The sequence below is a fragment of the Sylvia atricapilla genome, chromosome 4 (genome assembly GCF_009819655.1).
Source record: "Sylvia atricapilla isolate bSylAtr1 chromosome 4, bSylAtr1.pri, whole genome shotgun sequence".
Classification (NCBI taxonomy): domain Eukaryota; kingdom Metazoa; phylum Chordata; class Aves; order Passeriformes; family Sylviidae; genus Sylvia; species Sylvia atricapilla.
This window is the reverse complement of record NC_089143.1, coordinates 64,710,504-64,733,945: the sequence shown is the minus strand read 5'-3', so window position 1 is coordinate 64,733,945 and position 23,442 is coordinate 64,710,504. Positions and strand designations below refer to the sequence as shown.

At 36.3% G+C, this 23,442-nt stretch overlaps 1 protein-coding gene across 2 annotated transcripts in view; it reads left to right on the top strand.

The window, feature by feature from the left end:
- The window catches only part of PCDH10 (protocadherin 10), a 35,039-nt gene extending 15,517 nt beyond the window's left edge, over window positions 1–19,522 (top strand). The window contains exons 5-6 of one of the 2 annotated variants that reach the window (XM_066318161.1): window positions 15,047–15,121; window positions 17,405–19,522. In XM_066318161.1, the coding sequence (XP_066174258.1) occupies window positions 15,047–15,081 (35 nt within the window). In that variant the 3' untranslated portion in view covers window positions 15,082–15,121; window positions 17,405–19,522. The remainder of the gene's footprint in view (window positions 1–15,046; window positions 15,122–17,404) is intronic. The other variant, XM_066318160.1, reaches the window with a different exon arrangement.
- Window positions 19,523–23,442: the final 3,920 nt, after the last annotated feature.

Sequence of the window (23,442 nt, the reverse complement as noted above, 5' to 3'; positions counted from 1 at the left end):
TGAGGGTAAAAGAGAAAAGAATCTCTCTGAATGGTATTAATTTATTTCTTTTCCTAAAGCATTTAGTTGTTCTGGGGGGTGGTGTGCTGGCAGTCCTGATATGTGAAGATCTTTGTGCTGAGAATGATCTGTAACAGACAGCTCAGTTCTCCATCCTTAATTGGCTGTCCTGGTATTTTCATTCATTTAGGAGAGGTCTTTTTACCACTTCACTCTTTAGATTCACTTTACTGACAACTTTTAATTTGACTACCAGTGCTGATATGTGAAAGCCATCCCTAAAAACCTGTTTTGAGACAATCAGCTTGTTTTGTGTGGGCTAAAATGTCATGTGCCGATCATCCAGTCGTATTCTAAAGACCAATGTGAAATTTCAGTACACTTTCAGTCTTTCCTGGAGTAGTCTTCCATCACTTATTTCTACAAAAAATTCTTCAGCACTAAGTCACAATCTGTCAGTATTGATTCCATCACTGTCACCTCAGTTAAGAATTTAACTTTAATTTAACAAGTTTGGTCGCATCTTTAGATGGTCTAATTGGAACAGGGTTCTGGTGCAGTATGGATGTTGCAATGATGATTGTTACCTGGTGACACCACAGTGATACTTCTGTTCTGGTTTGTTCTAGGCCTGGGAGTTTAATTTCAAATAGCAATGACATGCTTAATTTACTGATAGTTTAGGAATTTTTAATATTGTTACACAAACATAAGTAGTTTTGTTGAACAATGACTTTACACAGAGACATTGATGTACATTTTGCACTTTTCTGGTATAAGGACATAAACCACTGGATGTAAAATACCAGAAGTAACCAATACAAATCAGTGTTATTACATAATCCACACTTGAGATTCCAGATTTAGTTTTGCTTTTTTACCTTGAGCCTCAAAGCTAAAATTTCTGCAAAAACAAGAATAATGCTCCTCTGGTTTATTTTCCCTTATTTGGGTTTGGTTTTTTTTTTTTTTTTGGATATTTTAGATTATTATTTTATAGCAAAGAACAGGAACAACAAAAAAGAAAGTGAGCACTAGCTGTAGAAATGAGTAAATAAATTATATTAATAATGTATTAAATTAATAAGGCAAAAATATATATAAGAGGAAGTTGATTTAGGAAGGAACCTTAGTTGATTCACAGGGTAATTGCAATTAAAAAAAATAAATTCAACTTCTTAACACAAAAGACCATGTCAAAGCCAATTTGTTAGCAGAATGACTTTTTAAAAGAAATAATTAAAATGTATGAAACAGAACTGTTATATTAAGCAAAAACACTGTATAAAAAGTTGAAGAATATATGAAAATGACTACATGAAAAATGAGTAGCAAATAGTATAAAAGTGTGTTGCAGAATGCAAAAAACTATTTGAATTTGATGAGTGCCTTAAAAAAAATCTAAACCAAATGATCAGAAAAGAACAGAAATTCTAGGTGGTGACTTTTAGAGTAGTAATTATTGAACATAAATACCTTAGAGCAAATAGCCCAAGGCATGCAAACAGTATAGACAACTTCAAGGCATCAGGTGTAGTAAGCTAGGAGAAAATTGGTGTGTCTCTTGAGTTGCAGTTAGTGAGGACAAGGATGTGGCAGAGATTCTGAATTCTTTGCATTTGTATTTACGTGAGGAGGGACAGAGAAAGCAAACCTGTCTAGGAAGGCACCCATCCCAGATAACCATTTAAAATAAATTATGAAAAATTAGAGAGGATGTTGTTGAACAAATTGACTAAAAGAAATGGAAAAGAATCAGTGGATTATGTGTTTCTTTAATTTTTGGCTTCTAACAAGAGCTAGTAACCAAAGAATGTCAGAGGTTGGGTTTATCACTTAAAAATGTACTAGAAAACATTGTAAATTAGAGACCAATGAGAAGTCTCAGCATAGGACATATATTTGTAATTTAGGGGTTTTAGGAACAAGGTAGCTGGCATCTGACCAGGAAAGTAATGCAGAAAAATTGTCAATCTATTAGAATTTTGATAAAATGCGTGAGAATTAATCAATAGAGTGTATTTGAACTGTTAAAAAACCTCTTTAGCACAGCTTCCATGTAGTAGAAGAAGCTTCCAAAATAATCGAGTGTTGTCATAGGGCAAAGCATTACCAGACTCTCCCTAAGAGGAAAAAAAGAAATTCATAAGGACAGATTGAACATTTCAGTGGAAGCAGAGTTCCCCAAGCATTTATGCAGAAATCCATGGAGTTAAAAAAAAAAAAAAAAAAAGTTATCTGGGAACAGTAATCAGAAAAAAGGGGGCAGTCTTTGCAGATGTCATGGAAGGGTTTGGGTCCACTGGATCTCCAGCAGCACATAACTCTGATGTGCAGTGAAGCTTGGGCTGCTTCCCAGGTACCTGGCTCTGCAATGACGAGCTGCAGAGCCATGTCCCATGTCAGCACTCTGGGCTAGCTGAGGGACTCACTCCCTGGAGCTGTGCCCTTAGTCAGTGGCTCCAGAGGTTCACTGGTAGCTCTAGGTGGAGCCTTCATGGTGCCACAGCAGTGTGTCTGCTCTGGAATTCCTGCACTGCCTTCTGATGCATGCACTCAGTGCAGAACCTTGGAAAAGATAAATGGAGAAGGTGATGACTATTAGCATGAGAAATTTGGATTTATTCTTGAGGGAAAAAAAAAAAAAAAAAAGACCGTGGAACAATTCCCTGAGAAGTTTCCCACAATGCACAAAGCCAGCAAGAAGGAAATAAAATACCAGGTTGTAAAAAGGAGTTGAAACGAAAACACACTAAAAAAAGTGCGACAAAACCCCTACACAGATCATGTCACTGTGTTCCTCCAGACAGTCTATTCATTCCATAGAAACACATGGCATAGCAGCAACAATACTGAAAATAACTCTGTGCAAAGTCTTATCAAAAGCTTAGTACTAATTAATGTAGACAAGCTGTGATGGGGATGGGAAGTGAGGGAGGCTGCACCAGAAGTGAGAAAATAAACTGCGTGTTTTTGTTTGCTGGGCTCAATAGCAAGAGAGCAGCAAGGAGGGCAACAGGGTCACAAACTGATCAGATCTTAAATATTTGATAAAATTATACCAGTTTGACATTAATTGTGGCAACCTGTTGAACTTGTGCAGCATGACTGAAACTGAAGGCTTAATATAGTATGGGCATTTGGGTCTTTGTGGTTGGAGGTTTAGATCATTGCTTGGTCAAGAGAAAACAGCAGGTATATTATAAATTGTTGTGTAGAAAATTTTACATATCTCATTCCTGAAGATATCAGAATATGTAAATATTCTTTATTATTCTAAAGAAAGAATATCTTTCTTTTTGTTCCATCATCACATTTTCACCTTGCTGGTCTAAGCCAGTGGACTCACTCATACACCAATTTCCACATAAACATATATACTCTATGCATTATTCTGAACAAAATATAACGTAAGTAGACTTCTACATACTTAAATAATATATCTTGAGGAACATATTTATTTATGTAGGATTTAAGTAATTACCATGAGTACAAATTTTAAAGTTGTGATGGGATCAGTAAATTGTAGGATTTTTGAAAGTAGTTTTCTCATAGAGCAACTCCAGGATTTTCCTTACTTACATTTTCTTCTCACTGTGTAGTTAACACTTCCTACTTCCTATTTATCCACATGGTTTGAACACTGCATTTCTGCAGACAGTTAAGAAGTTTTCATAGTGACTTAAATGTTCATAAAATGGGAAAAAAAACTCTGAAGTTGACTGGAGAGAATAAGTGAAATAACACCAGTGAGGAAAATAAAATGTAGCTTTTAAAGAATTCCTATGTTTTCAATTCTAACCATTTCTAGCTAATTTTTCTTTCAGTGGTGTTATATTAGCCATTATTTTTATAAATAATATTACTGTAGTTACCAAAACCCCTAATCCAAGATTCAAACTCTTTTGGATCAGATTTTGTGGGATATATAACAATGAATACCTCATCAGTTTGATTCTGCTCTATTTATAATACTTTGAGCCAGGTCCTGAGATGGTAACAGTGGAAACATCACCATTAAATCTACCTCAGGAGTACTTTGGTTTATAATTCATAAGAAATAGCTTTCATTTTTTAAAATATATTTTTGGTTCATTCTAGATGGGCAATAATTTTATATGCTTTAGAGCTTTCTTGAAGTTTCCTACTGATGTTAGTGATAGAATAATTTTTCTTCCTATTAAAAGGCTAGGATTTCTTCAATATACAAATCTCGTCAAAAATTTCCATAACACCTGAACTTTCTATGGAGAAATGCTTATTTTGCTCTAAAAAAACCCTACTTTGGCAATGTTTAATCTACTTTCAAAGCAGGTTGAAATAAACTACACAAGGGCACAATTTCCTGCATGAAATAACAGTGTTTATACAGGGAGACATTCTGGAATAATAATTGTATTCTAAAGTAGTTAGCTCGCAACATCATCTACATACACTCAAGCATCCTCACTGATGAAATGGTATTGTTGTCATGGAAAGTATTGCCACCACCATCAATATCTTTTATGTATTAATCAGGATTTTATCACGTTAGGTAGGACAAGGAGGATAAAAAATGCCTGTGTCTAAGCAAGGTGAATTTGAAAAGGGAGAAAAGAATCCCTGTTTTTGGACATTTTGATTTGTGTGGCACGGTTTCTAAACATCAGCATTCCCTTTGATAGATGCACATAGTTCTGGGCTTGCAGAGTCAGAGGATTTGGATGAGACCTGTTCGTGCCACCCAGGGAAATTAAATATAACTTTGGCCTCATTCTATGCCTGTGCTTCTTTGCCTGGGGTGCCACGGGCTCCCTTTGCAGCAGAGATGCCAGGAAGGTCTGAACTGGATTTGATCCCAGCACAAGTCCTTGTGTTTCTGTAAAAGTACATCTGAAATCTGATGGTTTCATTCTACAAAATACTTGTCACCTGCTCAGCTAGTCAAGTTGGTTTACGAATGGAATTTAAAAGTTTTCAAAAGCCTTTTAGCAGTTTAGTGTTTAAGAAATGGACCATTAATTTGTTTAAAATAATCTACCACAGAGCTGACGCAAAAGTGCAGTTTAACTTACAGTCATTATCCACATCCCTGAATTAGATTAGAATAAATGACCTAGAGGAGGAGAATGTTCATGTATTTATACCAGGACAAGAAGTGCCTCCACAATCCTTTGATTATTTTTCAAAGGAATAAAAAAAGTGCGTGTAAATATTTATTGTTTATTTTGATCTAGTTAGGATCATAAAGGCCCAATTCTGTATGCCAGGATTTGTAACACAACGTTTTCTGCTGATGTTTAACATAAATATTTGAAAAGATGTTTTAAGCAAGAAGTCTTCACTGTCTTGAAACAACTCTCAAAAAAAAAAAAAAAAAAGAAGAGCAAGAAATTACACTTTGGTACAGTCAATATGATGGGAGAAGAATTTTCTTTCATTTTTTATTTGTTTAGCTACATCTCATTTCTGGAAATTATTTGGGTAATTTTATCACAGCTGTGATGGACATAATAGTATTCCATTTACATAAATATCAATAACAGCTTTTTTGAATGGGACACTCGATTAATTTTTAAAAATGAGGTCTGCCTGCATTTTTGCTTTTAAAATTAGCCTAGATTATTTCTAATACTAATCAGGTATAAATTTGAGAGCTGTCTGATCCATTCATTAGTAGTTTTTTAATTCAATTTGTCATTTTCACACACACTTAAAGTAAAAAGGCACAGAAGTAAAACCAAAGAAATTAGCACAAATAAACTGTATGTACATATTACAGTTCTTGATCCAAGAAGAAAACATTATAATGCTGGATTAAAAAAAAAAGTTTTACTGAAACAAAATATTTATTTGCATGAACAAGTTATATGTGCACAGTCAAAGGGTTGTTCCTTTGTGAGCAGCACAGTTTTGTGGTCAAAAAGAGCATTTAAACTATGTGGACATCCTGCATATCCTGCCACAGTGAAACTTCTGACTTATTATTTAGGGATTTATAATCCTGAGAATAATCCTGTGCAGAAATCAGAGCTGTAGCAGGGACAGGCTACAGCTTTGCTTTCTGCACAGGTGAGAATGGCTTTGCATGTGCAGAATTTCTCAGCAGAAATGGAGGATTTGTTGAAAGGCCACCATCTAATAATGGTGAAAGATAACTTTTTCTTTTCTAAAGAAGTCTAGTAGAGTATTCCCATATTTGCTGTACTTGCAATGCTGAGATTCATTTGCTCATACCTCAAGTTTGCCACTTCTGATACATCATCTCTCTTAGGTAAATAAGTCTTACAAAAAACCTCCTACACCTGAAACAAAACTTAAACGTGTGCTAATTAAAACAGAATTGAGGGAGAGCAAGACTCCGATGTATTTTTACTCATAATAGTAGGTTCTTCATGATCTTGAATAAACCACTTCTGATGATTCAACTGTTCAATGTTTATTGCATAACTTCTGAAAAGTATTTTTATCTCACATTCACTACTGGTTTGCATTCTTCTTCGGAATGTGTTCCTCTTGCAGCTCCTGCTCAAGAGGAGGAGCACTTACAGAGCATTATTGCAGCAATAGAAAGGAAATGGATAGTTCAGAAAGCCAAATTAGAAAGGGATGTATAAATATGCAAAGATAACTTGGCTGTAGCCCAGTAAAGCCTATAAATTACATTATTTTAATCAATTTTTATGGAAATAATGAATAGAAGACAGTGAAATAAGCATTCTTCTTTTAATTTTAAACTCCAGGTGATAGTTCTTAAATACTATTTGCTTCAATCTGTTTGTGTAACTGTGGCCTTGGACAGAATTAACAGTACCTGGTACAAAGTACTGATTAAAAATTGTGCCCATCTTTAGGTTTATATAATATCTTTTATCTTAAGTGACTCTAGAGCTCTTCCCAGTGACAGTACAGGAAAATAATTGAAAAAAAATTATTTGCGAGATAATTATACTCTTAGTTAGTCTTAAAAATACAGAATTTCAACTGCTGCTTCTCCTCTAATGGCTGTTAAATCTGTATTTGCCAGTTCTGACTGGAATGCACAGAAGTCTCGTGTATCTTAGCTATCTCAGACTGGTGCTATATTTATTCATTTAGGTCAATTTTGGCAGTGCTTATGTGTGCTGTGCATATACCATCTGGGGAGATTTTTTTTTTTTAATTATGAGATACCATTTTCTATGTTTCGACCAGCCAAGTATGAGGAAGACTGAAAAAACCCAGCAGAAAGAGTGCTTGAAACTTTAGAGCAATTTGCAAGATTACTGTGCTATGCTGCTTTAAAATTCCAAAATGCTTCTTGTCCCATAAATTTAAACCCTATGACAAAAGTAATTTAGCCACTTAGGGACACGAGTCTCTCTGGGAAGCACGGAGAATATTTGCAGTTGAAATTTTCAAAGGCACTGGAGTTATTTATTTTTGATAGGCAAAATGCTATTCATTATAAATAAATGCTCTTCTTCAATGCAAAAACCTCCTTACTGTGACAGTCAGGAGCTGGAGGATTCAATGTGTGCCTGATCCTGGGTCCATGCACAGCAAATCTTTTCCTCTCTCCATGCCTCTGTCCAAAGAACTCCTTGGCCTGCAGAGCAAAGGCAATTATACTTGCTTTGGGTCTTTTTGCTGTACACAATAACTGTGATTTTCCACGGTCATTCCCACTGCTTTGATTTTAGAGGGTTTCCTTTCCATTTTTCTTACTTTGTCTTGCCTTGACCTAAGTGGGAAAAATAGGGAAAACCATTTAAAGGATGCACCAAATAGCCAGTAGGAGAGGGAAGTGCATCTGTTCATCACGTTTAGACAAGCACACTGTAGGGATCAGTGCTGCTGTTTGTCTGGCAAGCCTGTAAACAGCTTTATTTGTGCAATAACCACTGAGAATCCACATTTGCTTGCTAGTAGTCTGATGACTGCTGCTGGGAAGTAGCTGTGAATATATTTGTTTTAGAAAACATAGTATGGCAAGGTCAGAAAAGTGAAAAATTAGGTATTGGGTACCTTTTTGGAGAGGAAGTAGGAGATACAATTAGTAAAAGATGCAAGAATATAATTTTTAACTTCAGTGCCTAACCAAGTGTTGCAAGAACTAACTGTGATGTGGATTCATAGAAAATCCAAACTCTGCTGATTTAATTAGATTTCTTTCTTTGTTAGGATAATGATCTTTATTGGCTGAAGAAAATACAGTGGACATGGAGAAGCAAATTTTCAGAACTTGGTTCCTAAATTCTGCCTGAAAATCACATGCTTGTATGAGTTGAAAGAATAAACCTACATTTTTTGCATACACACGAACCTTTTTCATATGTATAAAGGGTGTTATTTTACATTACATTTTTACAGGCCATGAGAAGTAATGTGAACTAGAAAGGAGAAACTAAGGATGCAGAGTAGATCCCCCAAAGAAGTACAGGGGTGGCAGACTCCTGTTTTTGCAAGTGAGCTGAGTCTTCTGACTTTATCTTTTCACCTTCAGCATCACGGCTGCATTCAGGTCTGGAGAAAGATCCATTATGAAGCTGCTTGAACTCAACCTTTCTTTATTCATAAGGAACTTTATAGATGCTGATACTGTGAATTCATCTTTTGTCAGAGTAAAATTCTGTCATTTTGTGACTTTTTTTAGTTGACTGTTTGGGCTTTAATTTAACATCCATCTATGCTCAATTGGAATTTAGATGACAATTGAATGGAGCTGCACACAGCTGCGTGTATTGATAGGAGCTGAGATCTAAAAAGGTTCTACCTTTACAAATGAGATGTGCTAATAAGTTTTTTTCTGCTCCATTTGAGATAAAGGACTGTGTGCTTTGTACTTCCACGTTTCTTTATGGCTGCTCTAATGAACTAAACGGGATCCATTCCACCACTGCAGTGTCATGGTCTGTATGTACTCTCACACTCCCTGGCCTGCCTTTAGCCTGTGTCAACCAGCTTTTATCCCTAAAAAGTCTGGGACATGGTGCCAGGGACCATTCCTGAAAGCAGACTGAATATGTTCACATGCTGTGGCCCACATAAATTGCTTGACATAGCTGAGAAATGTTAATAATGTGGGTATAAATCATTCCATTCTGGTAGTCTTCAGTGAGAAAGAATGGGCAAACTTCATTTATGAATAGAAACATTTATGATAGAAGCAAGCCAATATGTGATTTTGAAAAAGAGAAGTTTTGAAAGGCTTGTGAGAAGCCTTTGATGCACGTGTGTTCTCTTGGTAAACTGGGGAAGACTCCCTGAAATCAGTGTGTGCTGCTCATGACAAGCAGTGTGCTTTAGAAACAGAAAATAAAACCTTCAGAAAAAGAGTGGGAACATACCTGCCGGGTCCTAATGCCGGGTAATCCCTGCTAGGAAAGGGGAGCATTGGAAAAAAACATCATGGCAAAGGCCCATTGGATAGGAATTCATAGTGTGATGCTGATGTAATGCTGTAATGCATGTTACCTCATGTAAGAACATGTAAATTTAATTATTTCAGGCCAAATCCTGCATGAATAATTTAGACACCTCTGAAGGCCACCAAATGGTGATCTACATGTCTGCTTCTCCCTTGAATCTATAGGGAACTGGGGCACTTATGAGCAATTTAGGAGGAATGGTTCATATCCCTCCTCTCTTCCCCAGGGCTCTGAAAATTTTAAGTCACATTGTAGCTGGCCTTTAGAGTGTTCTGCATTGCTTAATCCTCCAGCTGAGATGTTCATTTTCAGGCTTGTCAGCTGAAGGAAATATGTACTGCAGATTTTGTAAGAATGCAATAAAAAGGGTGAATTTTGAAAAACAGTGAACAAAAACAAATAGAGAAAAAAGAAAAGAAGATTGAGGAGAAGAAAATGCTGTTGCATACAATCACAAATTTATTAAAAAACTATTTCAAGGAATCAAATAGGAGTTTTACTAAGGATGATACCAAAATTTTTAACTTATAGTGACTTGCAAAGAATGTGAATTTGGTACTACAACATGTATGCAATTAGAATAAGTTGTTGACAGAGAATTTGGAAATATTCTTAGGGAGTGTGCTCTGTGCTGTAAGTTTGACATACTTTAGGAATATTTTGGGAGTTATTTAATAGGCCTTAACATAGTACATAATTATAAGAACTCTTGCAGAATTAAATTTTGCAAACTCTGTGGTTCTCTGACTTTAATGGTGATGTCATGTATTATCTTTAGTGTTTTCAGGTAGATAATATGGTTATAATAGTCCCAAAAGACAAAGAAGCTTTATTTCCAGCGTATCTTTTGGAAAAATGGTCTTTTGTGTTTTTATGGTACATTATAGAATACAGCTTAGTACTTTTGTCTGCTGAGTTCTAGTAACTAAAAAGCATTGTTTCGGTAGTAAATAATCAGAACCAGAGATAAATCAAATCTGACATCAGTTATGCTGCTGGGCTGTTGCTGGGGGTGGAAAATTCCCTGCATTTAGAACAGAAAATCAAATGCTCATAAAAGTATCTTGTGTGCAACAGAACATTCATGACAAAATCCAGGGCTTGATTCAAAAGTCAATCCTTCTTGGTCATGTGTTTGATGTAAAGCACATGTTGATTAAGGTCATTGCTTAAATGAACTAATGAACTGGGAATTGGGTGGTTGTTCTTAAGAATTGAAAAGCTTTTTTTTAATTTTTTTTTTAATTTTTTTTTCAGAGGATTAGCTAAATCCAGGTAGCGTATAAATCTCAGAGCACCCATTAGCACCAGAGAAACATTGTTTCAGTGGCTGTCACGATGTGTCAGCATTTTTATCAGGCGTCTCACTTGCCACATGAAAATAGTTGCACTTTCCAAACCTCGAAAATACCTAAATGCCTTTTAACTTTGTATTTTCCAATCTCAAAATAAAGCTAAAAGAAGTGGCATTATGTGCAAGTCAGAAATTTGGTAAAAAAATTTTTTTAAAAATACTTATAATCTGTTGTTGGTCTAGAACATGATGTTCAAATTTGAAAAGTGGCAGTTTTGTACTAAAGTGCAAAGGACAAAGCTCTCACCCCCTTTTCTTGCAGTAGGTAACACTGTTTGTCAGGTTTACTGCATTATGGTTAGTGCAATGTTGGGGAAGATGAATCAGGGAAACCTTATAAATATGATTGCTTAGCAAAAGATTCTGAAAATATGAAACCTATAATCGAAATAGAAACGAAAGCTTACTTTGAGTTGTAGGGTTCTGAGTCTTAGTTACTATATAACCTGAAAACAATGGTCTAGCTAGCTGAAGGAGAATCTCTTTTGATTGAACAATACCTTTCTGCTGGCTGAGGGATCCAAAAGTCACTGTAGGAAAACAGAAAATCTAAAGAGTAGTTTTTAGTTTAAAATATAACACAGTATGGTAATGTAGTAGTTCTTATAGGCTGGATGTAGGTTCTATAGGATTTTGTGTCTCGTATTGGTTGGTGACTGTAAATTAGAATATTCATCACAAAAGGAGATATAATCTATTGTAAAAAGGACCTCACTCTCTTACCTCTTCCTCTTCCCCCTACTCTTGCTCTCCCTCACTCTCTTCCCCCTGTGCTGTTCCCCCTGCCCCCTTGCTCTCTCGCTCCCTTCTCTCTCAGCTCTCACCCTGCTGTTCTTTCTCCCTCTCTCTTTGGGACTTCCCTTCAGCCGAGGCTGGTGGCTGAAGGCAAGGCCCTTTTACCTATGACTCTTGCAATAAAACCACGTGTTCTAGAATATCTCAGGTCAGCAGAGTTCCTTCTCCCTGCTGTCCGTGGAGTCGCCTACAGTGCAGAATCCAGCACTGTCGAATTTTGGCTTGGTTGGGAATCCTTCTTTCTTGAACTGATTTAAATGAATATAGACACATGAATTTATGCCCTTAATGAAAGAAGAAAGAAAGGCACAATATATGTGATTACATTGTTTTCTGTATACAAAAGGCAGGGGATTTTTTGCATAATCATATTTGTTCCAGAAGTAAAGATATACTCTCAAAGGAAGGAAAGATTTTTAATGGCCTGTGGAGATTATTTGTTTAGCTAAAATCAAGCCTGTTTCCAGAAAAGTTTCAGTGCAGCAACAAAAACTTGTGCATTTTGGCCTATTCTAATTTATTCACAGCCTGAAGACCCAATGCTCACAATTGGTTTTCTTGTTTCACATGAAATCTGGGTAATTGCACCCATCAGTCCAAATGCTTTTGGTTTTTTTTTTTTTAGACACAATATTTATATCTTGGATTTTGCAGATGCCAGAAGGAACATTTCAGCCATACTGGATGCCATATTGTTATTAGGGGCAAATTCTACCCTGGGGCAGGGTAGAATTCACATGCAGGAGCTGCTCCTGCCTCACCTGTCTTGTGACAGCCCAGAACTGGACAGGCAGGGTGTGGTCTCATTCTCACCTAACACCTTCAGGACCCTTCAGACACAACCCTAAAGTACACAAACAGCGATCACCAAAGCCAACAGACTCACTGACATTAGGGGAGATGTGATCTTATTTAATTATTTATCTATATTTTCAAGTACAAAAGTAAGTATGTTCCATCTACCTTTTCTTTTTTTTTCCCCACTCCCTCCAATTATTTGATATAATGCAGAGTTAAAAACCCACGTTAATTGGGTAAAATGAGACCTGGGCATCTGGAATGAAAGGTGTTTTATCCAAGAGTTCTCTATATAAATATATAGATTTGAAGAACAAAGTCTCTTTACTAAAGCCTTGAAAGAAAAGGAAAAAGTTCCCCTTAAACTAATTCATGAGGAAAAGATACATGAGTAAAATGCTGTCTTTATATCTGTGTACCAAAGTTTATTGGCCTGGATAAGACACTCTCTTTTTATAACGCCATTAATAGAATATTCATAGAAGATTATTAGCAATGCTTTAGCAAACTTCTTTAAGTAATAGATCATTTTTAAGAGGAAAAAAAAAAAACAAAACGACTTTATGGATTGCAAAATATACTGAATTGACACTTGCAGTGACTGGAATGCTTTTTTATCCACAGAACATGGGTGGCAGCAGAGTAATCCCCATCCTACATCCCCCAGCCCCAGCCCCAGCCGTGTGTCTCACCCTTTACCTGGATGCAGCACTACGAAGGGTGAGGGAGCTCTGGTAGTTTACTCTGCATTCCCATTCACTTGTTGACCTCTCTCCAAAAATCACAGCTGCTGGGGATCTGAACTTGAGCTCCAGGCTAGCTGGAACAGCCAGGTTATTTCTGACAGAATACATTCGACCACTGCTTGGGTTGAGGTCTCTGTTCCCTTGGGCTGAGTTACAGCAGGAGTGCTGAACTTGAAGTCTGGCTGGTTGGTTTCACCAGAAATCCTCTAGAATTATCCCTTTCTGGCTCTGGTGAAGCGAATGGGGCTCAGTGAAGAGCCATGTTTCAAGTGCTTACAGTTAACATGTAGACTGTAAGGCCAACCATCAAAATAAAAAGGACAGGAATTGTTATAAAATTAACAATGCAAATTTAAACCCAACCTTTCCGTAATGCATGGGGGGTAATTAACTCATTTTTAAATTACTGCTCGCTGCAAGTGAAGCCAGGATGGTTGGGCTGTTCCTGAGGGAAATGCAGGATGTTGCAGCATCCCTGTGTCCCTTCAGCATTTGCTGTGCTCTGTGGGGAAGGCTGGATGTGGGTGGTGCGGTGAGTGAGGCACACAGTTTCTTCTCCACAAGAGAAGACAGTGGGTTGAGTGCTTGCACAAAAGCCTGCATGAGAAAGCCTAGACAAATATTGCTTGGATATTGTCTGAACCTAAAGAATGTAGATCTGAAACATAGTAAGAGTTTACATAGTGGCTTTACCCTTGCTCTGCTGTTGCAGAGGTTTTTTGATTTAAAATAAAGGGATTTAAGTCATCTTTCTCCTAAGTGAAGGGGGATCAGGAGTAGCAGCAACAGCATGACTGGTATTTGATATTCTTTGGAAATTTTACTGTCTAGCAGTTCCTTTGGATCTTGAGGCTGTTGGCACTTCTGGGGGGACTCAGCAGTTGTTCTGTCAAGAGCAGAAGTAATGCTGCAGGAGCTTATGGAGCCCTTAACTATAGTCCAGAGGGAAAGTGACAATAGTTTAAAAAGAACATAGAATGTGTTTCCTTTCGCTGCTTGAGTTGCCAGCTGTGGAGGGAAGCGCTGGGCCCTTTCTGTCCCCTTTAGATGAGCTACAACTGCTAAGCAGGAAGAAAATCTGATTCAGAGAGTTTGAAGGTGTTCCAAGCACAGGCAATCCCTTCTAGGCTTTTCCATAAGAGGAGCTGCTCCTGCCTGTACTCACAGTTATAAAGTAATAATCTGACATCTAGTCTGGATGCAATAGGAAAGAAATTATTCGCAACAGGATGAAATGAAGATTTATTAAAGAGACAAGAGCTTTACATGTCTTCTGTTCATTTCTGATCCATGAGCTGGGAATAATTACTGTATACTTTACTTTCTCTTTCCTCTTTATTATGTTGGTTTTTCCATTTCTGTTTCTGTTCAACTACCACTGATATCTTTACATGTCTTTTCTTACCAGTCTACACAGAATTAGCTCACTGTAGATGGGAGGCTTATTAGGGTGTATTGAGCGACAAATGAATCTTAAAATATTTTTGACAGGTCTTATTTTATTATTTTAATATTTATTTTATTTTATTTTTTTATTTTTTTAAATTTTATTTTATTTTTATTCCATATAAATTTTATGCATTAGGTACTTTTACTGTAACACTCAAAATCTCGGTTGTTCTGGGAAGGATCAGTACAGCACAAATCCTTTACCCTAAGAATTTTAATTGTAATGCTTGTGAACTTCCATCATCTTGTTCATCTCAAATAATATTAGAATATATGTGCAATTAGTATCATTACATTATCAGAATGATGACACTAATTATTATTAAAGCCTTTTCCTGTCTACTCATTCTCACACAGACTTGAAGCTTCCCTGTGTACTAGTTTGAGAGTTCAGAACAGGTGATAAAATAGGGTTGAAAGAGAGAGCTGTGATCTCAGAGGAGATATTAGGCACCAGAAATTATGGTGTTCTTGTTCCAGCTCTTACACTGACTGTGATACTTCCATTTCTATAGCACTTGCCATCTCTGGATCTCAAAGTGGATTATAAAGAATAGTGATTTAAACCTTCCTGCACCTCTAGGAGATAGGTAAGCAATATTATTCCCATTTTACAGATGGAGAAATTGTGATACAGAGAGGCTTAGTGTTTGTTATTTAAAAGCTTATTTACGAACACACATGCATGCACACACATACAGAAACAGATACCAGAACTTTCATTGCTCTCTTTTTTAAGTTGAGTCCATCCTCCTTTCCATTTAACCTCTCTGATTTATATTCCCCATCTGTAAAAAGACGGAAAATGGTATAGACATAGAGAGATTTGCCTGCACGTAAATTTCAGTGCAGAGCCAGAAAAAAAGCCAGAGCACAAAAGTTGCCTTTAAAATCCAATGCTTTTTATGTGTTGGCAGAGGATATTTTAAGATTTGGTACAACAATTTTTGTAGGTGGGGAGCGTTGCAGTAGTTCTGCAATTAATGCATAATATTTAGTGATCACTATTAAAGGGCTTGATTGTTTTGCAATATAAGCATGTTAACTGGAGATTAAAATTTTCAAAATGCATCAATTTATATGGCAAAAGGCCAGACACAGCCAGTAGCTCAATCTCTGCATTATGTGAAAGACATCAGCACCACCAAGGCACTGTGTCAGACAGGAGTGGGGCAATGGTGCTGCATAAAAGACAGGCATTGCCCCAGCTGCATCTCTGTTTATCTTTCTCCCAGCAAAGTCTTGCTGTGTCTGTAGTGCAGCACGAGTTCCTCAGTGGCAAACACCAATCTCGACAACTATGCCTAAATATTTACATGAGAACTGAAATTATGACTGAACTTCGGGAAAAAAAAAGTTTTAAAGGTCCAATAGAAGTCTTGTTATTTGTACTACTATTATTGGAATTATTGCTTCTTGTAACATTAAAAAAGATACTTTAAAAGATGTCTGGAGAATTGATTAATCTGATCATGTAGTGCATCAAAACATCATGAAGGTTCTGATCTCATTCTTAAAAACATTGTTTAAAAAACATCTTGCGGAAGCTTTTAAAAGTTCTAATTCTCCTACTAATTTGCTACAGAAGCTTTGAAAACCTCCTCTATCATCTATTAGATGTTTTAATTTTAACAACACATTTGGCAATTTTCTCTGTGTTGAGCAGATAGCTTATACAGAAATGTTTTTCACATTTCATTTGTGTGCATCTTGTAGCATAGGCAGGCTAGATTATAGACAAACACACAACACCCACAGCAACATTTTCCTGTGAGTAATCTAACCTCCCTGTGATACAGTACCCAGATTTCATGCCTTTTCTGGTGGTTATATATAGGAAATAAGTATGGCTAATGTGTATATTTATGTTAAATGGAACGGAGACTGGATGTGTTTTTGTGTCACCACGCAAGCATCAACCTGTACATGACTCAAAGATCCATTTGAAAGTTAAGCTTCCTATTTTATTTCAGCTGTAAAACTGCATGCAGAGAAGCAGATTGAATTTCAGGTAGGGATTTAGTTGATTTGGAGCTAAGGTAACACCTGATTTTATCACTGCAAGCTTTACCAGGTAATAATGGTGCTGATGCTAATTATAATATTTGAGCCAAGTGAGTGAGTTCGTTGTTTTAATGTGTGACTGAGATCAGAATTTAACCTGGGGTCTTCCTGAATGCTAGTACAAATCATTTGTTACTTTTGCTCCCAATTACACTTAAAGTAGCCAGTGACTGAAGGTAATAGAGCTGCTGCAGCTGGTGGATTGGGATATGGCTTTGCTAATGCATTGAACTTCTTCATCCGTGTAACATGAGTTAATTTGCAGCCTGACAGTAAATGCTGAAATTTGAATTGTAGCACTAATGCACCATTTTTTTTTCATCTGTCAAACGAGACTGAAGGGTCATTTAGTGATGAGGATAATGGTTCACTTTGAAAGAGAAGGAAAACCTGCTTCTGAATTTTTGGGGGAATTCTAGATCTTGCTTCAAAAAACAAAAACCAAGCTGAACTAGGGAAAATTTAGCCTGTGAAATTCCAGTAATACTTCACCTGTAAGTCTGAGTATTTGCCTTCTCCTTATACTGATTCTGTAACAGGCACGTTGGAGTATTTGCCATGACAAGTTAGACAGAATAATAAAACAGCCTATGAAATCTGGTGTTCAGGCTATCAAGACTCAAAAAGAGGCTTTCTCTGAAAAGTGAATCGACATTAAACTGTTTGCTTGTAATGAGAATTTCCAGCGTCAGTTTGTGACAAGTTTTGATTGTTTCTCTACACCCTAAGAAATCCTAAACCTAAGAACTGTTGGAGACTGATTTTTTATTTTTGTTCCTCTCAGAAGTGTCTCTCTTTCTCTCCTGCAGCACGGAAAAGGATATGCTAGTCACTTCTACAGGACTTACCTGAAGCAGCATGATTTGCACAAAAGAAAGTCGACCAACAAAAAGCATCAGCTTTCAACTTCATTATCTTGGCCATCCAGTTCTGTGTAACTGAAGGATTTGTGTGCTGTTGGAGACATCCTGGCCAACAATAGGACCTAATTGCTCTCAGCAGGCCTGAGAAATGAGTTGAAATGTGTAGAACTGTAGAAACTTCAGAGGCAACTGATCTTGCCTCTCTGATCAGTGTGTGCCTGTTTACAGCACTATATATCTTTCTCTCTCCAAAATGTCACTGAGCCCTTTAGATGTTTATATTCACCACAAAAAGCCAATCGTACAGATAAAAAGAGATGTGCATTATAAATGCAATATCACTGTTTTAAACTTGACTGTTTTATATTATTTTTGTGTGATCAAGTGTTCCCCAAACTATTCCAACTTTACAAGAGAGATTGTGATCATGTTCTTTTCACCTGTGGGTCATAAAAATGTTGTTAATCTGAAGACCCACAAAATTATCAAAGACATTTCTGTAGTTTATACACCGTGTTGCAAAGTGTTTACTGTACTATTTCAAAGCTTCTAAATAAATATAAAATATATATATATTATATTATATATAATTTTCCGAAAAACGTGGTACAACTTAGTTGATTTTTAAATGGATTCATACAGTCTACACCATACACTAAAGTGAGAAGATAATTCAGGGTTCCTAAGCTATCCTTGCTAAAAAACTAAAAATAAAATAAACTTTTAGTAGTACTTCCCCAAAATTCGTATTTTGGTCAATCCTGTTTTTTCTTGTTTAAAAGAAAAAAAAAAGAAAAAAAAGCTGTAAGCAACAACATTTTGTCTGAAAAGTTGTAAGGAATTTTCAATGCCAAAGATGCAGCTGTCAATATTACCCGAATGAGCGCTATGTACTATCAGAGGTATAAATCACTCTCCATTGTTTTGATTATGTTTCTATGGTTTTTAATTTGGAATCACAAAATCTTTTATAAGGCTCTATAAATTCACCTGTATATGTTGTTAAAAAAGAACACTGGGTGTCTGTACATTTTGCAATGTAAGATATAATGTAAGTGAAGTTAAGTATTTTAAGAAAATCATCCCAAGCTCATAAATATGTATACATACATACATAAATACATACACACACACACAAACACCCACACATCTCTCTTTAACATAGTTTCGTGAAACTATACAAATATATTGCCTAAAAATATTTCTCTTGTGGCTAGGAATAGTTGTTGATAGAATTCAAATTACAAAGGCAAAGTATATGCCAGACTCTTTTATCACAAAGGAGGTTTCCAATTAGGAACATGGCACATTCTCAGCTGACCCCTGTCCCATTGGAGTTAAAATGGTGTTGGCCACCAGAATCTTTGTTGGGAAAAGGATTAAGCCCTTGCATATAATCTTTATGTTCTGTAATAATTCTGTGGTCTGAAACAGTATCTTAGAGCGTTTCTTTTCTATGAAATATTGAAAAAAAGTAAAATTTCAAAGGTAAAGTTTAAAACTACTTTCATGTCCATTTACTAAATGTAAAAATCTAGTAAAATTTTTTCTTTTTTTTTTTTCTGTGCTGTGATTTTTTTCCCCCTGCTGTACCTTAAGACATCAAATAGTGAGAACAAATGAGAGCACACCCTGCTGTCAGCCAATGCCTAGACAAATTCAAACCAGTTCCTACTGATGTTTCAATATTAAGTAAAACAAGGGAAAATGCTTCACTGACTGCAGTGGGATTTGGATCATGCCGTTTTACAGGAATTCTGTTGTCCCCACCAATGCTGCCATGGGATGAATGTGTGAGAGGTCACTGCTATGTCATAATAGAATTTGGGTTACTGGTCTTTGCTTCTTGGTTCTGGATTTTTTTTGGTTCTTTGTAATGGCAGTTTTTCTTAGATAGGAGTATATAAATCACCTGTATGAAAACCATCCTGCTGTGGATCCAAATATATAAAGGGAATCCAACATTCCTGATCAAACCCCACAAGTTCTTTGTTCTGATGGACTGGTGTACCACTGTACACTAGTGGACTAGACCCTGAAGTTATTAATTTAATACTACAGACAAAAAAAGTATCCTAATTAAACACTTAAATGTGCACATCTAGCACGTTTGCATTACAAAAATCATTTCATGAGATTCTTTCAAAAATGTGTGTTAAACAAAACCCAGTCCAAAAATTCCCCAAACAACTTCAATAGCTATTGATTTGAGCAAATACAGCAGTGAAATTTTCCTCCTGCTCTAGGTAGCAGACCTTTTAGTTGCCTACAGGCTTCATTTATTTTATGAAGAAAAGCAATGGAATATGTGACAAATATTTCATTTAAAGGAGATTGTTAAATTCTTGTTTCTGCTTTTAAAGCAAGCAAGTCCTTGCCATTCTTAAACCTGTTTCTAAGTAACTTTTTAATACAGACATATATTGTAATTTATGGTTGTTTTCAGTCTTTGGGAGGAAAAGGAAATGGTTTTACTTTCTAGTTCACAAAGAGCCAAAGTGTTTCTATTTAATGAAACTCTCTTCACATTTGCATGCTATTTTTTTCTAAAAAGAATTTTAACCATATCTTGTCCTGCCATTTATTTCCAAAACTGAACTCTTTCCGTCAAGTGTGATAAATGTACAGATTTATTAATCTTTTTTATTTTTGTTAAATGTTAAATGCCATTGGCATTGTCCATGTACACACAGAAATCCTTCTGAGTTCACTGGGACAGTCCTAGAGGGGGTCATGGTAGGATGCAGAACTGAAAGGAGGAATTGAAGTACTGCAGCCTGAGCTTTTGAGCTAAACCTGTAGCTTTTGCTGATTTGCCTTGCTCACTGTGAGTTTTGGTGCTCTGACCTTTCCTGGCACAAGCCTTGGGGCACATTAAATCCCAGTACACAGCTGCTGTCCCACCAGGAGGGCAAATTGGGCAGTGCAGAGGCTCAATTTGTCCTGTCTCTTTGTTTTAATGGGCATCTGGCCACCTCCCACTGAAATTGCCTTGTTCAGCATCTCCAGTGTATTCCATCACGCTGCTGGGTGCCCTGTCTGCAGGGACAGGTCTGTGAATGCCTTCAAACATCAGCCTTGTGTGTGTGCCTCTTCCTCTGCAAAGCACGCGTGGTGCAAATACTGAAGGACTCTCGTTCTCATACTGGACCCAACAGGGAACTGAAAGTGATCAGGAAATATTTAGGTTGGATATTAAGGGGAAAGATCAGTACCCATAAAACTGAGATAAGGAAGGTTTGGGGATCTCCTTCATAGCAGGTTTTCAAGGAAAGCTCAAAAAAACGCCTGTGAGGGATGAAATAAGTGTACTTAAACTTGCCTCAGAGAAAAAGCACAGGGGAGGCTCTCAGTCCTGTTGTTCTGTAATGTTCCTAGTGGGGCATGCTGAGCTTTGGAGGGGTTAATCTGTGCACAGGTCTAAGAAGAAGAATGTTCTGTCCTTCAATTATTCCTTTGAAGCAATATTTAATGTTTAAATTTACAATTTATGAGCATAATAGAACAAGCTGCCTGTGAGAATAAATGTCTTTGGAGTAAATTAGAGTTCAAGCAGAGAAGACAGGGTCTTATAAAAGATAACAGTGTGGAATCAGGTCTGGGACTTTTCTTTTTTTTTTTAATTCCTGATTTAGATATGTAGCAATAGATTCCTCAGCAGCTTGCCTAATAAAATTCTTCAAAACCAGACTTTAGTTTCTTCCAGATGGATTCTTCCAAAACTTAGAAATAATTAAACATTTCACTACTTGAAATAAAATTCCACTTTTTAAAAGCAAGTTTTTGCTGACATGCCTATTAAGGGAAACTATTTCCATATTCTTAAATTACTGGGATAAGGTGTAGTAATTTTTCATTAGTGTTGTTGCAAAATTAGGTGACATGAAAATACACAGATAAATACAATTTGTAATGATTCCTGCATTATAGCTTTTATATAGTTGTGGAGAGATACTTGTGTGTGGGTGTGTGTGTGTAACTGTAGATCAAATTCCGGGAAGTTGCCACGGGATTTTTTTTTTTTTTTCTTACAGCTGCTATCAGTAAATGTAAACAAAAAGGTAGAAACAACACGTTAGGGTACTACAAAACTAGACTTGTTAGTGTAGAACAGAGTTTTCATTCAAGAATTAAATTCAGCCACTTCTTCATGTGTTATACCCACAATCAAGCACACAACTCTTTTTTTTTTAACTTCCAAAATGTTACCTGCTCATAGAAGAGGTTTTTTGGTTTTTTTTTTTTTTTTTTTATTCTTTTTTAAAGTAATATCATTCCTCAGGGTAAAGGGTGGATAAAGAGATAGTCTTCCTGGGCTGACAAATTGCAATTGCAATTTTGCAAGGCTGTTAAATATTTGTGTGTCTTACCTGGAGAAAGCCGATCATATCCTGCCACTGTTCCATGTTCTAGTCTCAAGTTTTATGGCATTTGGACTTGTGAATTAAAACCTATACAAAGGTGTACGGGCCAAAATAAGCGTATCTGATATATATTTAGTTATTGCAATTTGATTGCAAAAACTTGGCATCAGATGTCTATAAAGGGTAGAAAATTGTTTATTCTGTTCTATTTGCAGTAATGTAAAAGACAGCCAGTAGGACTTTATTATAATATTGTGCTATGACAAGTTCTGAAACTGTGAGTCAAACCCTTTGCACTGATCCCTAAAATCAGAGATCAAATTCTTCTTAAAGAGCTCCTTCATTTTATTTTGTCTCTAAGAAATGGATACATATATATAAAAACAAATATACACAGCCATTGCAATCCATTGTTGAGCATCTGTGTTTTTGTAGATATCCTCGTATGTAAGAAATAAGCAAGAACTAACTTGGACAGATTTCTTGAACTGAAATTGTTTTTGAATTTGAATTTGTTAATAAAGTTCATGATATTGACAGACATCAAGAAAAATGAAATCTCTGTGGGTGTAGCTCTCCAGAAGGCAAACACTTCACTTAGGAAGCATCCTGTCAGAAAACTGTATAAATGCAACTGCTGGAAATCTTGCTGAGTCAAGATGAAAGATGCTGTGCTAAAGCTTTCTTGTTCTCTGTGTCAGCACTGATTAAAGTGTCCTCTGGATGGTAACCACTTTAGGGAAGCAGAAGATATCAAAAATTGCAAACAGGAGACAGATAATGTTTACTATCCCTGCAGAAGAGAGACTTAGACAAATAGGTGAATATATACTGAAATGCTCATCTATATCATACCAGATGGAAAAAAAACACCAGTTAAGTCAAACATTTAAGGAAAGAAAATGCTTTCAAATACAAAACTTCAAAGATTAAAGTTGATCTGATGCTCAACTTAGAAGCAGAATTTGGGTAACTCATCTTTGATTTGCACTAACCCTGGAGAGCAATGTATTTATTGTATGACAGAGCCTTACCACTACATGCTAAAGGAAATGTAACCAAACCAACCTTAAGTTTTAGAATTGTTGGATCCAAACATTCAGGTTGCAAAACTGAGCTGTATTTTATATGCATCAGAGCCTAATTCCATTAAAGGCAGTGGCCCAAGTTGCAGTGATCTGAAGGAGAGCAAAAGGAAATTTTTCGTTTATTTCCTTATGCATTTTTAAGCAAGAGCAGCCTGCAATAAAATTATTTGACATCAGAAAAAGGGAAACTTCACTGGCTTTGCTTTAAAAAAAAATGCACAATCCAGTTTGGAAATTTGAAAGTGTCAGTGTAAAATAGACTTTTCTGATAATTTTATCTCAAAGCAAAACAATATAAGCTGTTAAGTGATATAAAGGTTTAGGTTTTCTATTAAGAGAAAGACAGAAATGCAGTCCTGAAAAGACAGATTCATGTTTTTATTATGCAGAAGTTCAGACAACTAAAAATTCATTTGAAGAGAGCATTCTTACATCACCCTAGTTTTTGGCTGAAAATGTGAGCAAAACAAGCAAAGAAAATATCAACCTCAATCTCATGGATGTTTCAAAAAGCTTTGCTCTGGAAGGTAGC